General features: G+C 43.6%; 1 protein-coding gene across 2 annotated transcripts in view; it reads left to right on the top strand.

The window, feature by feature from the left end:
- llgl1 (LLGL scribble cell polarity complex component 1) overlaps positions 1-13,026 on the top strand; it is a 28,467-nt gene that overhangs the window by 11,849 nt on the left and 3,592 nt on the right. For both annotated transcript variants that reach the window (XM_080487537.1, XM_080487538.1), the window contains exons 3-19: positions 3,453-3,534; positions 3,621-3,781; positions 4,236-4,382; positions 6,112-6,274; positions 6,457-6,592; positions 6,802-6,856; positions 7,089-7,243; positions 7,334-7,554; positions 8,275-8,342; positions 8,705-8,879; positions 10,828-10,932; positions 11,083-11,375; positions 11,692-11,842; positions 11,938-12,076; positions 12,173-12,486; positions 12,650-12,841; positions 12,948-13,020. In XM_080487537.1, coding sequence (XP_080343663.1) covers positions 3,453-3,534; positions 3,621-3,781; positions 4,236-4,382; positions 6,112-6,274; positions 6,457-6,592; positions 6,802-6,856; positions 7,089-7,243; positions 7,334-7,554; positions 8,275-8,342; positions 8,705-8,879; positions 10,828-10,932; positions 11,083-11,375; positions 11,692-11,842; positions 11,938-12,076; positions 12,173-12,486; positions 12,650-12,841; positions 12,948-13,020 — 2,630 coding nt within the window. The remainder of the gene's footprint in view (positions 1-3,452; positions 3,535-3,620; positions 3,782-4,235; positions 4,383-6,111; positions 6,275-6,456; positions 6,593-6,801; positions 6,857-7,088; positions 7,244-7,333; positions 7,555-8,274; positions 8,343-8,704; positions 8,880-10,827; positions 10,933-11,082; positions 11,376-11,691; positions 11,843-11,937; positions 12,077-12,172; positions 12,487-12,649; positions 12,842-12,947; positions 13,021-13,026) is intronic.

Here is a 13,026-nt window from a genome sequence, read left to right as displayed (position 1 = left end):
TGCCACACGGTTGTATTTAGGCTCGTGCAAATTGACGTTTTGAAATCGGAGAGGGTGATGTCCTGGTTCCTGTCAAGTGTCAAAGCGCAGTCCTAAATAGTCATTAGCGGTCCTATTTTTCCTCCATGTGCTGACAGGTTTGTTTTTTTGGCACTGCCAGCCTAAATGTGTGCCGTCTTGGAACAAAAAGACAAGTGGTTTGTGCTGTCAATCCGTCCGGTCACAACTTCATCACAAATTCATACAGCGTTTTCAGTTTCTTCTCTTCAATCACTTTTTCATCAGGCTTATTACTTTTATCTATTTCCTTTTGTAAGTCTTTCATTTGACTTAGAAGTAAGTTCTTTTTAGAAAAAGTGACTTTAAGGCTCATGGCCTTGAATATTTAAACATTTGTCTATTAGCTGAATTCTTTCCCTATTATTAGCAGAAAAGCCCAACATTTACTGTTTATTTTTAGTTGTCTTTAAGTATTATTTTCCACTCTACCTGCCAAGATAGTACATGCTAATACAATGCTACAGTATTTCAATGCCTCTTATTTCTGAAACACATGCACTGTGCTAGTGGTTGACTTCTCAGGTGAAGTACGCCAGAGGGATTCCTTTTTTTTTCTTGTATTTATGGCTTAAATAATTGAAATCAGTGTCGTGTCCCAGTGCTCCAGCCTCTCTCCTTATCTGGACTGGCAGTTCATGACCTGCAAATTAATGGTCCTCTCACACCTCCACCTCCAGCTGTCCCAGGCATGTGTTTGTGCAGTGAATAAAACGCAAGCACGGGAAGTGACAACACTCAGGAATGCTAGTATAAGACTCGTCTCAGCCTCCTGGGGATCAGCACTGGGAGGGAGTAGGACGGAATTTAAGTTTGGAGAAGAAAGACGAGTGTACCTCTGCACCTCCCTTAAAGGTCGTTGATCTCCTCAAGACCTTCGTATTCTCTTTAGTCTGATTGTAGGCTTTGAGACGGCAGTGGGAAATATGATGAGAAAATGTCATTTTATCAAAAATCTACACTCAAAGTAACTGTACTTCATCTTTCCATCACATCACTCTAAGTAAAAACATTTTTTCCGAGTTGTTCCGTAATGGGGTGAAACTGAATGTGGAGAAAAATAAAGATATGTTGTCTTTTTCGAGGAGAAAACATAAAAAGACTGGATAATATTGATTATAACAAAAGGATGAATACAGAAAATGAGCCGTGTGCATAATCATCTCCAAACAAGAGACGTCCCCAGATTTCCTTTTTATTTTCCTGCATTTTTAATCCACATTCCTACAGGCTTATGTAATCAGCATGCTAAAGTGTGTCAGTGTTGCTCATAAGACAGTGTGTGTCTGTGTTTTGAGAAGAGTGTGTGCTTTTCCTGGGTCGATGTCGGATCACAATTTTTGCCCAATTTAGCAGAGCTGTGCTGCCGGAGATCTTGAGAGTAGTCTTTATTTTATCAGCTCGGCTTCATTTACTACTCTAACAACAGCAGGACTGTGAATACTGCTGTGGATTACTCACACAGACGTATACACAGTGGTGGTTTCTGGCATCTGCGTCATCTGGGGATGGTAATTGCTATGAGCTTTGTTATAGCGTTCTAATTTCTCCCCTACCATTACACCTAAACAGTATGTGTCTTCTAGTTAACGGCTCACAATTACTGGCTTCTAGTGAGGTTTAAATATGGGTCTGTTGTTAAAAAAAAAGGGTGCTGTAGGAGGAGAGATGCTTTAAAGTCTTCCTCCACCTCTGCATTTGTCTTTTTGAAGTTTCATGTTGATAATGGACTGATGAGGCTGAATGGTACTTGGTGTGTCTCAAATGTTTTCATACTGCCTCTTCATTGGGAGGGAAAAGATTTATCACCTGAATTTATACTTTTTAGGGAATTATTTCCCCGTAAGGCCACAACCACTCAAACACCTAAAAATATCTGCAGTGTGGTTGGCACCGTTTAAACAAGCTGTCTTACCAGTTACCATACCGTTCGTGCACATTTCCAAAGCATGACTGGAGTCTGATTGTGCCAGCACCATGCTCGGCACAGGGTGCTGCACTGATGTGTTGCTGCAGGAGTTCAAAGTGATAAAGAATATTATTAAAGGGCAAAACTGGGTAAAGTTGGCAAGAAGGACAGAGGTCTGCATCAGTAACTGTAGAGGTGAAGATGGCAACTTTATTGATCTTTTTCTTGCAGTTTCAGTTTAAAAATGTAAATTTTGTACATTCCTTTATTTATTTTTTAATGCCATCAGCAGTGTTTAAACCATTTTTATATATTTTTTTTTATTTCGCCCAGCTCTAGGATGTCTTTTGGCATCTTTGGGAAATCTTGTCAAGTATTGCCCAGAACTGATGGCAACAGAGATTGTTGATTTATTCATGAATGATTGCAGGAAAAACTGTATCGTGTAAATATAGAATCAAGTTTCCCTCTAACCAGGCAGAAATATTATTTTGATTACAAATAAATTAGTCTCTCAAAAAAATAAATGGGATTTGCATGTGCTCAACCTTTTATGTTCACCATCAAAAGGGGTTTGTGTGCATGAAGTCTGATTGCAATTTCATTTCATATAAGGAGAGTTCTGATTTTAAAAAAAAAAAAAAAAAAAAAAAAAAAAATTTAATTAGTTTTTTGTCATAACTAATCGTTACGATTTGTCGTAATTTTGTTTCTCTATTCAAAAAAAACCCAAAAAGCTTTGCAAGGCAACAAGTTAATTGCAAGGTTAATCCGGTTCGTAATAGAACAGTTAAAAGGCTCCCAGAACATGAAACAAAGACGACGCTCACTGGAAAAAGTCAAGGACGTTTGTGAAATACACTCAATCTTCAACAAAGCACAGTGGAGCTTTTATCATGTTCTGAGGCTGTTTTTGTGGCTCTGGTACTGGAAGACTCTTAACGCATTCAACACATTATGCAGTCTGAAGACAGTTGAGAAAATTTAAGGGAAAGAAATGTTGCCCAGTTCCAGAAAACTCTGAGGTGAAGTTGTTTGCTCTTTTAGCAGAACATCAACCTAAAACATACATTCAGGACAAATGATTAAAAGGGACTGAATGGATCATTTTCAAGGGACCAGTGATAAGTTGTCATGTTAACCCATCCACATTTTTGAGATTTCAGAAATGTTCCATTGCAGAAAGGATTCCTGCAAACGTTTGAATTTCAACATGGTGTTGGTCTAGACTGCTAGGAACTAACAGTGATGCTCATTTTCCCTTTATGGGTACAATTGTCTACGGTCTTTAAAAAAAAAAAAAAAAAAAAAGCCCAATAAAAATCCCATTTCCATGATGGACTGCTGTGCCTGTGTGTTTCCGTCTCTTACTCATGCAGTTGAATCACAGGTCATGGGTTCGCTGCCATGACACCTGCTTAACTGGTGTTGTAGTCTTGTCAGTGTTTTTGCCGACTTGTGCGTTTCCTTGACGGGATCCTTGCAGCTATGGGGCTCCGGGTGTGGAGTTCACAGGACTGCACAAAGACACCACTGCTGTCACACAGCTCCACTTCCTGCCTGGTCAGGTGAGGCCAGCCTCTTCATGAATTTCCCTTTTTCAGTCACCATTTTCATCATCAGTAACGCGTTGCGATGTCTGCGTTCACTTCAGGGCCGACTTCTGTCATTGTTGGATGACAACACGATTCACCTGTGGGAGCTGGTGGCCGGACCCCCCAGAGAGCTGGGAGGAGTGAAGAAAGAGGGTGTGGTATCTCTAAACGAAGTGGGGAACTACAGCCTCCCAGGGAGACCAGGCATTGAGAGCTGCAGGTACACAACAATGTTTTCAAGTACTTAAGACACTAAGTATGTGCTAGGATTATTATGCTCCACCTTCTTCAGGGTTTTCAGAGAGTAGACTGCAAATAGTTTGTGATTCTCTGGCTGTTCTCCTCTGAACCCTGACATCAACGAGGCTTCTTGATCCAGACTGAATTAACAGCAGCTCAAATGACCATGCAGAGAACCATCTCTGGACTCACATGAAGCAGATTTGCTACAGCTAATCTCATCAAAATCTCACAGCAGAGGATTGAAAATCCTTTGCCTGGTCCAATGAATCTTGATGTAGGACCACCTTGACTTGCATTAGTGGTTCATATACTAGAGAGGAGAACCCAATATTGTAACCCGGTTTCTGTCACCATAACCCCTTTGTTCTGCTCTTAAAGGAAAATGTATTATTTGGAAAATGATCTCTTTTTTTCTCTTCGCCTTTCCTCAGCGCCACACGTGTGACTGTCCTCCTCCTGTTGAAGTCATGTGACCTCCTCTGTATCGGAACAGAAGGAGGCGGCGTGTACTTCTTGGAGTTGCCCTGCCTCTTACTGAAGGACAGCCAAACGCTGCCCCAGGATCAGATCACACAGAGGTACACATAAAGTCATTAAGTACACATTCATCACTTAACTACGATATGTGTAGAAATGTATGTGATCACTGCAAAATGACTGGTCAAATGTATTCATAATGTTTCAGTAAACTAGCTAAACGGCAAGAATGAAAATGAGCTCTGGTCACAAATATGTTTCACTGAGGAAAACATCCGCCTGTTTGACGGTGTTGCAGAGTGTTTGTTTGAGTCTCGCCCCTCAGTGGTTGAGTGGTGTGGCATGTAGTGATGTAGTAGAGTTCAGCATTAGATGAAAACAAAACGACGCATCAGAATGCAAATTGAAAGCGTGAAATGAAAATAAGTGATTTATAATGGAAATATTCACCACATTGCATGATTACAAATGGCCTGTACGACATAAACATACAAGGTTGAGGAGTTTTTCCTCCGACTGTCAGACTAGTAGGCCAAACCCCTCATTAACCAGAGTTGAATTGAGGCCTAACAAGGGCCCTGATAAGGGCTGTGTGTGTGTGCGCTTCAGGAGGGGGGGGTGGGGGTTTAGACAGTGAGGCTTTGTACTGGCTGCCAAAACGTGCTGTTCCGGTTGGGGAAGCGATTCAACCGAGGGTCCAGCGTGCACGGGGACACACGTGCGTACACAAACAGAGACAGGGGCTCATCACTGGGACTCTGCAGCAGGATGCTGGATTCCCTAAAAATACTTATGAACGCAGTGACGGAGACAATGGAATGCTTTGTTGGGAATGTTTCTGCCTCTGTGCTTCCGAAGAGGATCTTCCTCAGTGAGCACCGGCCACAGCAGTGAGAAGTGTGTGTGTGGTGGTTTTAACCACGCTAGTCTGCTTTATCACCACTATTACCTTCTGCCCATTTTTATTTTCCCTCATCACTTCCTCTCTCCAGGATTTCTCCTTCGTTTTTCTCCTTGTCTGAAACTTTTTTCCCCAGTCCTTCGCTGAGGGAATCCTCAAACATCTCGAGGGTGTGTCCTGCTCCACATTCCTCTGCTGCCTCAGAGGAATGTCTAGCTCACAAGCTCCAGCAGCTGAGCTCCATCATGTTGTTGATTTCACCGTTGTTGTGGTGATGGTGGTGGTGGTGATGGTCCCTCCGCTGTTGTGTTGGTTTATACAGATTGTTTAGATTATTTCATACATATTTTGCTTTGAGTTGTTTCAGCGCGAAGCTTTTTATCTCGGTTGTTTTGCTCTACTGGTGATGAAGTCGTATCTGTGACACCTTCTGTCGTCGCTGAACTATCTTTGCACCCCATCATCAACTCAAGATTTGGGACTGAACCTTTAACCTGATGTACTTTTGTCTAGTTCCCACTTCATACCATGAGTTCAAATGCAAACAAAATTCAAGCAGTTTACCTTAATACTTCACTTATATTTGAGTTTTGATTAAATTAAATCAATGACTTAATAAATGGGAGAACATTCTGATCTCAATCTAGCATGGACCAACTATGAAGACATACGAGTAAACGATATAAACACTCATCTTATAAAGAGTTAAGGCTTTGCTCAATTGGTGTCACTAAAAGGGATTGTACCATTTATTAGTTAGTCATCATGTCAGAGGTAGAATATCATGACGCTAAATGTCAGTGTGATTATAATTTTATTATTACAAAATTTCCTCACCTTGTTTTGACCTGGAGATGATGACAGTTTATGCTCTCCAGGATTGCAGGTAAGACCACGGCTTTGGAATAATGCGGAATGTTTTGTTCCAGCTTGCCAGACGATTACAGGTGTGGGAAATCTTTGGGGCCGGTGGAGTCGCTTCAGGAACATCCTCAGCAGCCGGGGAAGATTCTGATTGGCTACAGCCGAGGCCTGGTGGTCCTGTGGGATCTGAGCACTCGACACGCTGACCAGCTCTTCCTGGGCAAACAGGTACCCCTGAGGGTTAAAGAGCAAAAATAGCTGCCGATCGATAGTCCTCGCTGTATACTCTGCACACAGAATTGAGCTGCAGAGGCTGGTTTTGACAGTTTAATATTGTTTGAGAAATCTTGGCTTTGATTGTGCTGCTTTGTCACACGCTCATGTGTAGTTGTGTGTCTTTGTGACTGCAGCAGCTGGAGAGCCTTGTGTGGGAGCGTTCGGGAAACTTATTTGTCAGTTCTCATAACGACGGCGGCTATTCGGTTTGGTCTGTTACCAGCGGCAACGCCTGCAGCCCACAGCCAGTGTCTTCCACCATCCCATACGGTGAGAAGTGAACATAAATCACACACTTCACATGGGTGCATTTATCACTTTTTTTTAGACATTGTTTCCAGGTCTTGTATATGATGCGATGAGATCATCCAGAATATAGTCTGTAGAATGATGACTTCAAACATTTTATTTAATTTCAAAATATTTCACCACCAACTGCTGCTTCATTTGTCATCTCGCTCTGTCATTCTCTGTCACAGGTCCGTTCCCCTGTAAAGCCATCAATAAGATCCTGTGGAGGACGACACAGACTGGGTGAGTGTTTCATGACAGCTTGGAACTCACTGAGATATGCTGTGTGTACTAAATGAGGACTGTTGAGGTGCTTTCTTTTAAAAGGTGAAACAGATACTAGCTTAATTAAAATAGATGACTTGACACTAAAGGATGCAATAATATGATCACCAAATCAGTTTGTACAACAGAGTTATAACATTCATTGAACTAATTTGAATACTTTTCACACTGTTTGTGTTTCTCACTGCAGTTCCCCAGTCCTTTTATACAGCGGGGGGATGCCCCGAGCCAGCTATGGCGACCGCCACTGTCTGACCATCCAACAGGACAAGGATCACATCACTCTGGACTTCACCTCTCGGGTCATTGACTTCTTCACGGTCCACAGTGTGGAGCAGGAGAAAGGTGAAGACCTGATCAGCATTAAAAGCTCCCGCCTGGTATTTCTCTCATGTCTGCTTGAAGAATCCCTAATTTTCTGCCTCTCCTCCTCAGAGTTTGACGACCCATCAGCTTTGGTGGTGTTATTAGAAGAGGAGCTGGTTGTTATTGATCTTCAAACACCCGGGTGGCCCTCTCTCCCTACGCCATACCTTGCTCCTCTTCACTCCTCAGCCATCACCTGCTCCTGTCACATCTCCAGTGTCCCTCCAAAGCTGTGGGAGCGGCTGGTCAATGCTGGCAAAGTGCAGCAGGGCCGCCAGCACACGCACAGGGTGAGGAGCTCAGTGACTCCAAATCAGCTAATTTGTAATGATTCATTTTTGCGTGGCTCCCTGGAGACCAGAAATGTGTTTGTACCCTTTTAACTGAAGTAACTAAAGAAAGAAACATCTGTTGGCAAGGCTCTGTGAACAAGATTATTCAGAAAATTGGTTTATACTCGATAACATGAATATCTAATAACAGAAAATCCAAAATAAGCAGCTTAACCTGAAAACACATTGAATAATATGGACAACTGCCAGATAACTTGATCGTGTGGTAGGAGGGTTTCATTTGGCTTCATCTCAAATTATTGTTACTTGTCAAGGCAGTCCATATAACCACGAGGTCATGTTTTGAATTGATTTGATGGAGCTAATGGATCATTCTCTTGCCTGAACTGTCACAATGTCAACAACGAGGAGAGGAAACAAACAGGAATGCGACTATCTGCCTGCTGGTGTGAACTTTAGGAGCAGGTGCAGGCAGTTAAAGGCTTCGCAGGGGCTTTGTAGCTTAGATCAGCTGTTTGATTAGTGGCAGGGTGACACACACACACACACACACACATACACACAGGGAAACATGGCACACAGCTGTTGCATTCATAAATCACGTCTCATCATCGGTGTGAGGCCTCACACAAGTGCCACTGCAACGGTGTAAACTGAGGATGTAGATTTATTTAGTTTTTTTCCTCACTCCTGTTCAATCTTTTTGTGTTTGTGCAGAGCTGGCCTATCTGTGGCGGGAAAAATCTGGCGCCTCCACCCAAACAGCAAGAGCTACTACTGACTGGGTATCTGCTCACAAATACACACATACAAACGCTACAGGTTGTTCTGATCTCATCTGATGCTTTCTAGTAGGGTCGGAGCACTAAAAGTGATCTGGTTGTGATGTGACCATAGAAAAACACTTAATAAAAGATGTTGGTCATGTCCCACATTCAGTTATGTAAATCAAGGGAATGAAGCTTAAACACAAATATGCTGTGTAAAAATACAAATCGTGTGAAATTGAGAGAATCCAGTTCTTTGAAGGTTTTTAATCATCCAGAGGTTCTAATAAATGTTTTATCATAAAATGCTGCAATGTTGCACATTACATGACATCAGTGTTTTCCCTTTTTCTATATAAAAAAAAATCGTCCAATTACAGGCATGAGGACGGCACCGTGCGTTTCTGGGACGCTTCAGGCGTGGCTCTTACGCCGCTGTACAAACTCAGCACAGCCAATGTCTTCCATACGGACTGCGACCCCACTGACGACCCTCAGGACCCTGGCAACGACCCCGACATGCAGCAGGAGGAGGAATGGCCTCCCTTCAGGAAGGTAGGGAGTCGTGCATCGGGCTCTAGTGTGTGTGTGCAGTTTACGGCCCTGACGTGACCTGTGTGAAGGACATGCAGTCTCATGCAGCCAGCTGTGTTTATGAATGTACATCAAATATGGATGGTACATGTCACTGTGCATTTGCATCAATGTTTAAGTTGCTCTGAAATCTGAGCTGACAAAATCATGACCAAATACTAAATGAAAGGAAATCCAGAGAAAGAACAGATTTTAACAATGTCTTTTTGTGGAGTTGGCCTGTCTCACTTAAATGATGTAAAGGTTGGATGAAATGTGATATAACCAGTCATTATGGGGTTGCTTTGGTATAAACCAAACGGATCACAAATGAAAGTGGACTGGTTCTGGGGGAAGCAAGAAAAAAGTGATTTGTTATGTCGAAGTGGTCATAAAAAATTATGTATGGGTCATATTGGGGGGGGGGGGGAGTCATATTTGGGTCATTTGTCTGCAGTGTGAACGTAGCCCAGGAGAATTAAAGTGTTTCCTTTCCCGTTCAGACTCGCTGTTGCACTTTAAAGGATGTGAGAATAAAAGCAATCTGTCTCATGCATGCTGTTACTACATCCGCAGCCTAATTTTCTCATTTGATTGTTTTCATGTGTTTGGATCCCTGACCGGCCTACTCCATTGTTCTCGTATAAAATCTGAGCTGTAATTGAACCGCAGTCGCATTCTGGCCTAACGATCAGTTTTGTGTGCCGAATTGCATTTAAATGAGCTGATTTATAAAACTCAGCGATCTGGCTGAGCCATTTGGCTTCAGTCGTCAGTAAGAGAGGATGGGACATTAAGCTTTATGAATATGTAAATGATGATTCTCCTGTGAGAAATGTTTCCCAGTGTATGATCGGGATGAGCATTTATTATCTGTGGATCCAAATGAGGAGGTATAATTAGTAGCGATCCTTCTTTTCTGCTCGTCTACTTTTCACACCGCCTCCCTCCCCGACATTTCCTCATCTGCCCATGTATCCTGTGGTAACAGAGCTGCGTGTTCTGGAATGCGGCTCTCATATGGGATGAGGAGCCTTTCCCTTTTTTTTTTTTTTTCTCCGCTGTAATGAAAACCAGACTGATCAGTCCAGTCTCTCTCCCTCTCTCTTTGTGCATGTATGTGCATTTTTGTGACAGACTTCTCCTACTTCTTGTTTCGCCAAGGACACGGCTCCCATGTGAGAAGGATTGTGTGGAATTTCTACTGTGTGAAAGATTAATGCTCATGTTTACCGAGCGTGTATGAGGACAAAGTGGGTTTGTGAAGAGATATAGCCTGCCTCTGACTGAGAAAAGGCTAAGCTTGGGAAGTCAGAGGTGGAGAGTTTATATGATAACATAAATAAGATGTGTGTGTGTGTGTGTGCATAGTGATGCATCAATACTTTCCCACAGGGACACCAGTGGTCGCACTTGTTCTATTTAGCAGCTACGACATACTATGAGATAACTTGCCACTGAGTCAGAACAGGTTTGCTCTGCAAGGGAGTATACTGGAATTCTCCTCCTATTGCCGTCTTCATTGAAATATGTTTGGCATTGCTGGTGTACATCACCGTGATGCACAGACGTGAGTGTCGGGGGTGGTAAATAAAAGGGAGAACCGAATAGACGGTGACCACACTGACATTCCTAGATATGATAGAAATGTCCTCAACAGACTTGCAACAAAGACTGACATAAACTACTGCAAAAGCAACTTAATCAACAAGTTATATAACAGAACTAACTCAAGCAGTCTTTAAAATGAGAGAAACTGAAAAAAATAAGTGAGTAATAGTTGAAATGTGAGTGACAAGAATAATGGGAATACAAATGCAATTTCAGCCTCATTTGTTGTTGACACTGATATTGATGTTATTAGTCCATTAGATTGTGTTTTTTTTTTTTTGTTCATTTCATTTAATGTTTTTATCCTTTGTGTGTTCAGGTGGGCTGTTTTGACCCGTACAGTGACGACCCCAGGCTCGGCATCCAGAAGATCAGTCTGTGCAAATACAGCAACAAGCTGCTGGTGGCTGGAACTGCTGGACAGGTAACGGTCACTCGCTTGTTAAACACTGAAGTTATTTGAATACCCACACCGTGACAACATTCATCAGATAAAGTGATCTCTTTGTATTTTTGTTCAGTGTGGACAAATGTATGTCGGGCCCCAACGCGTCTTCCTTCACTGTCTCTCCAGGTGATTGTGTTGGGTTTGAACGACGAGCGGTCGGACCACATGGTGGATGTGTCGGTGGTTGATCTGCTGCAGGACAGGGAGGGCTTCACCTGGAAGGGCCACGACAGGCTGGAGCCGCGCCTTAAACCCGCCCCCTTCCCCCCTGGCTTCCAGCCGCTGGTGCTGGTGCAGTGCCTGCCTCCGGCCTCGGTGACGGCAGTGGCACTGCATGCCGAGTGGAACCTGATCGCTTTCGGGACGAGTCACGGTTTCGGCCTGTTTGACTACCACAGACGGAATGCTGTGCTGGCCAGGTTAGCAGGCAAACACTTCAAGGATTTATACTGCCCCCTATCATGATCAGAGGGCAACGCATGAATATTTTGTGGACATTAAAACTATTTCTAATACAGTGACTTGACTTTATTTTTTGGTTTTGTTGGCTATAAAGATCCCGATACTTTTTATTTATCATAAATTATATTACTTTTCTTGGCTACACAGTTATTGTTTCACATTTCTCTTGTTTCGGTCACATAACGCTTCATTAAACCAGATATAAAAAGGCAAAATGCTGTTCGACAGCCAAAACTAATCTACCAATACTTGGTGGGCGTTTTGTTTCCTTAGATGCACCCTGCACCCCAACGACTCCTTGGCAATGGAGGGTCCACTGTCTAGAGTGAAGTCCTTGAAAAAGTCCCTCCGACAGAGTTTCAGGCGCATCCGCAAAAGCAGGGTTTCTGGAAAGAAGCGCACCATCACTACACCCACCAGCAAGGTGAGACTCTAGCTGACCAGTGTTTTTGTCACACAGAATACTCGCAGTGCATCAGAGTTTGTCTTTTAAAATGAAAATGTGTGTGTTGAACGCAGGTTCAAGAGGCCAATGCAGCTCTCGCAGAGCAAGAAGAAGTCGCACCCATACAGAGAAGGATTGAGCCTCGGTCAGCTGATGACTCGCTGTCGGGAGTGGTTCGATGTCTGTGCTTCGCAGACACCTTCCTGCGTGACGGTGTGTTACGAACTCATCAGTGTTGTAATCAAATGTTGTTTCAAAAATTTGTTTTGTGAGGGAAATGATTCACGTTGTGTCCTATGTCACATTCAGGTACACACCATGGCCCCACACTGTGGGCCGGCACCAACTCGGGCAGCGTGTACGCCTACGCTCTGGAGGTGCCTGGCGTGGGGTCTGGACGTGCGTGTGAGAGGGGCGGAGCCAGCGAGAGCAGCATGTGTGTGGAGGCAGTGTTGGGTAAAGAAATCCAGCTGATGCATAGAGCTCCTGTCGTGTCCATCTCTGTGTTGGACGGTCGGGGGAAACCTTTACCTGACCCCTATGAAGCATCCCAGGACCTCGCCATCGCACCGGAGATGACCAACGCCCACTCTGTCCTCATCACATCGGAAGAGCAGCTCAAGGTGAAGACTGTTTTCACTTTTTTAACAGACGGGATCACGGGTGAGGAGAAATTTCTGCATTCAGAATACGAGTGAAATGAGAAAAACACCCGGGTCACGTTAGTGTAAGAATCTATGCTGTAACATGTTTTAAATCTTCTACTTTCTTCTCCGCTTTCCGAAGGTGTTCTCCCTCCCTAAAGTGAGCGCCAAGACCAAGTTCAAGCTGACGGCACATGAAGGCTGTCGGGTGAGGAAGGTGGCTCTGGTGGTCTTCAGCTCCACAGTGCAGGAGGACTACAATGAACACACACTCGTCTGTCTCACCAACCTCGGCGACATGCACCTCTTTAACATACCTGCCCTCCGACCACAGGTACAGCTGACGTCTGCAATCATGCGCCGCCCTGTGCATGTCTGAAAATGAGCAAAGCAGTGATTTTGTTTTTTGTGGGGGTTTTTGTTTCTCTCTCTCTCTTCAGGTGCGATATGACTGCATTCGTAAAGAGGACATCAGTGGCATTGCATCCTGTGTTTTCACAAGGAATGGACAGGGTGAGA

The sequence above is a fragment of the Lipophrys pholis genome (assembly GCF_963383615.2).
Source record: "Lipophrys pholis genome assembly, chromosome: 19".
NCBI lineage: Eukaryota > Metazoa > Chordata > Actinopteri > Blenniiformes > Blenniidae > Lipophrys > Lipophrys pholis.
Note: the sequence above shows the minus strand (reverse complement) of the source record. Positions and strands in the feature narration are given on the sequence as shown.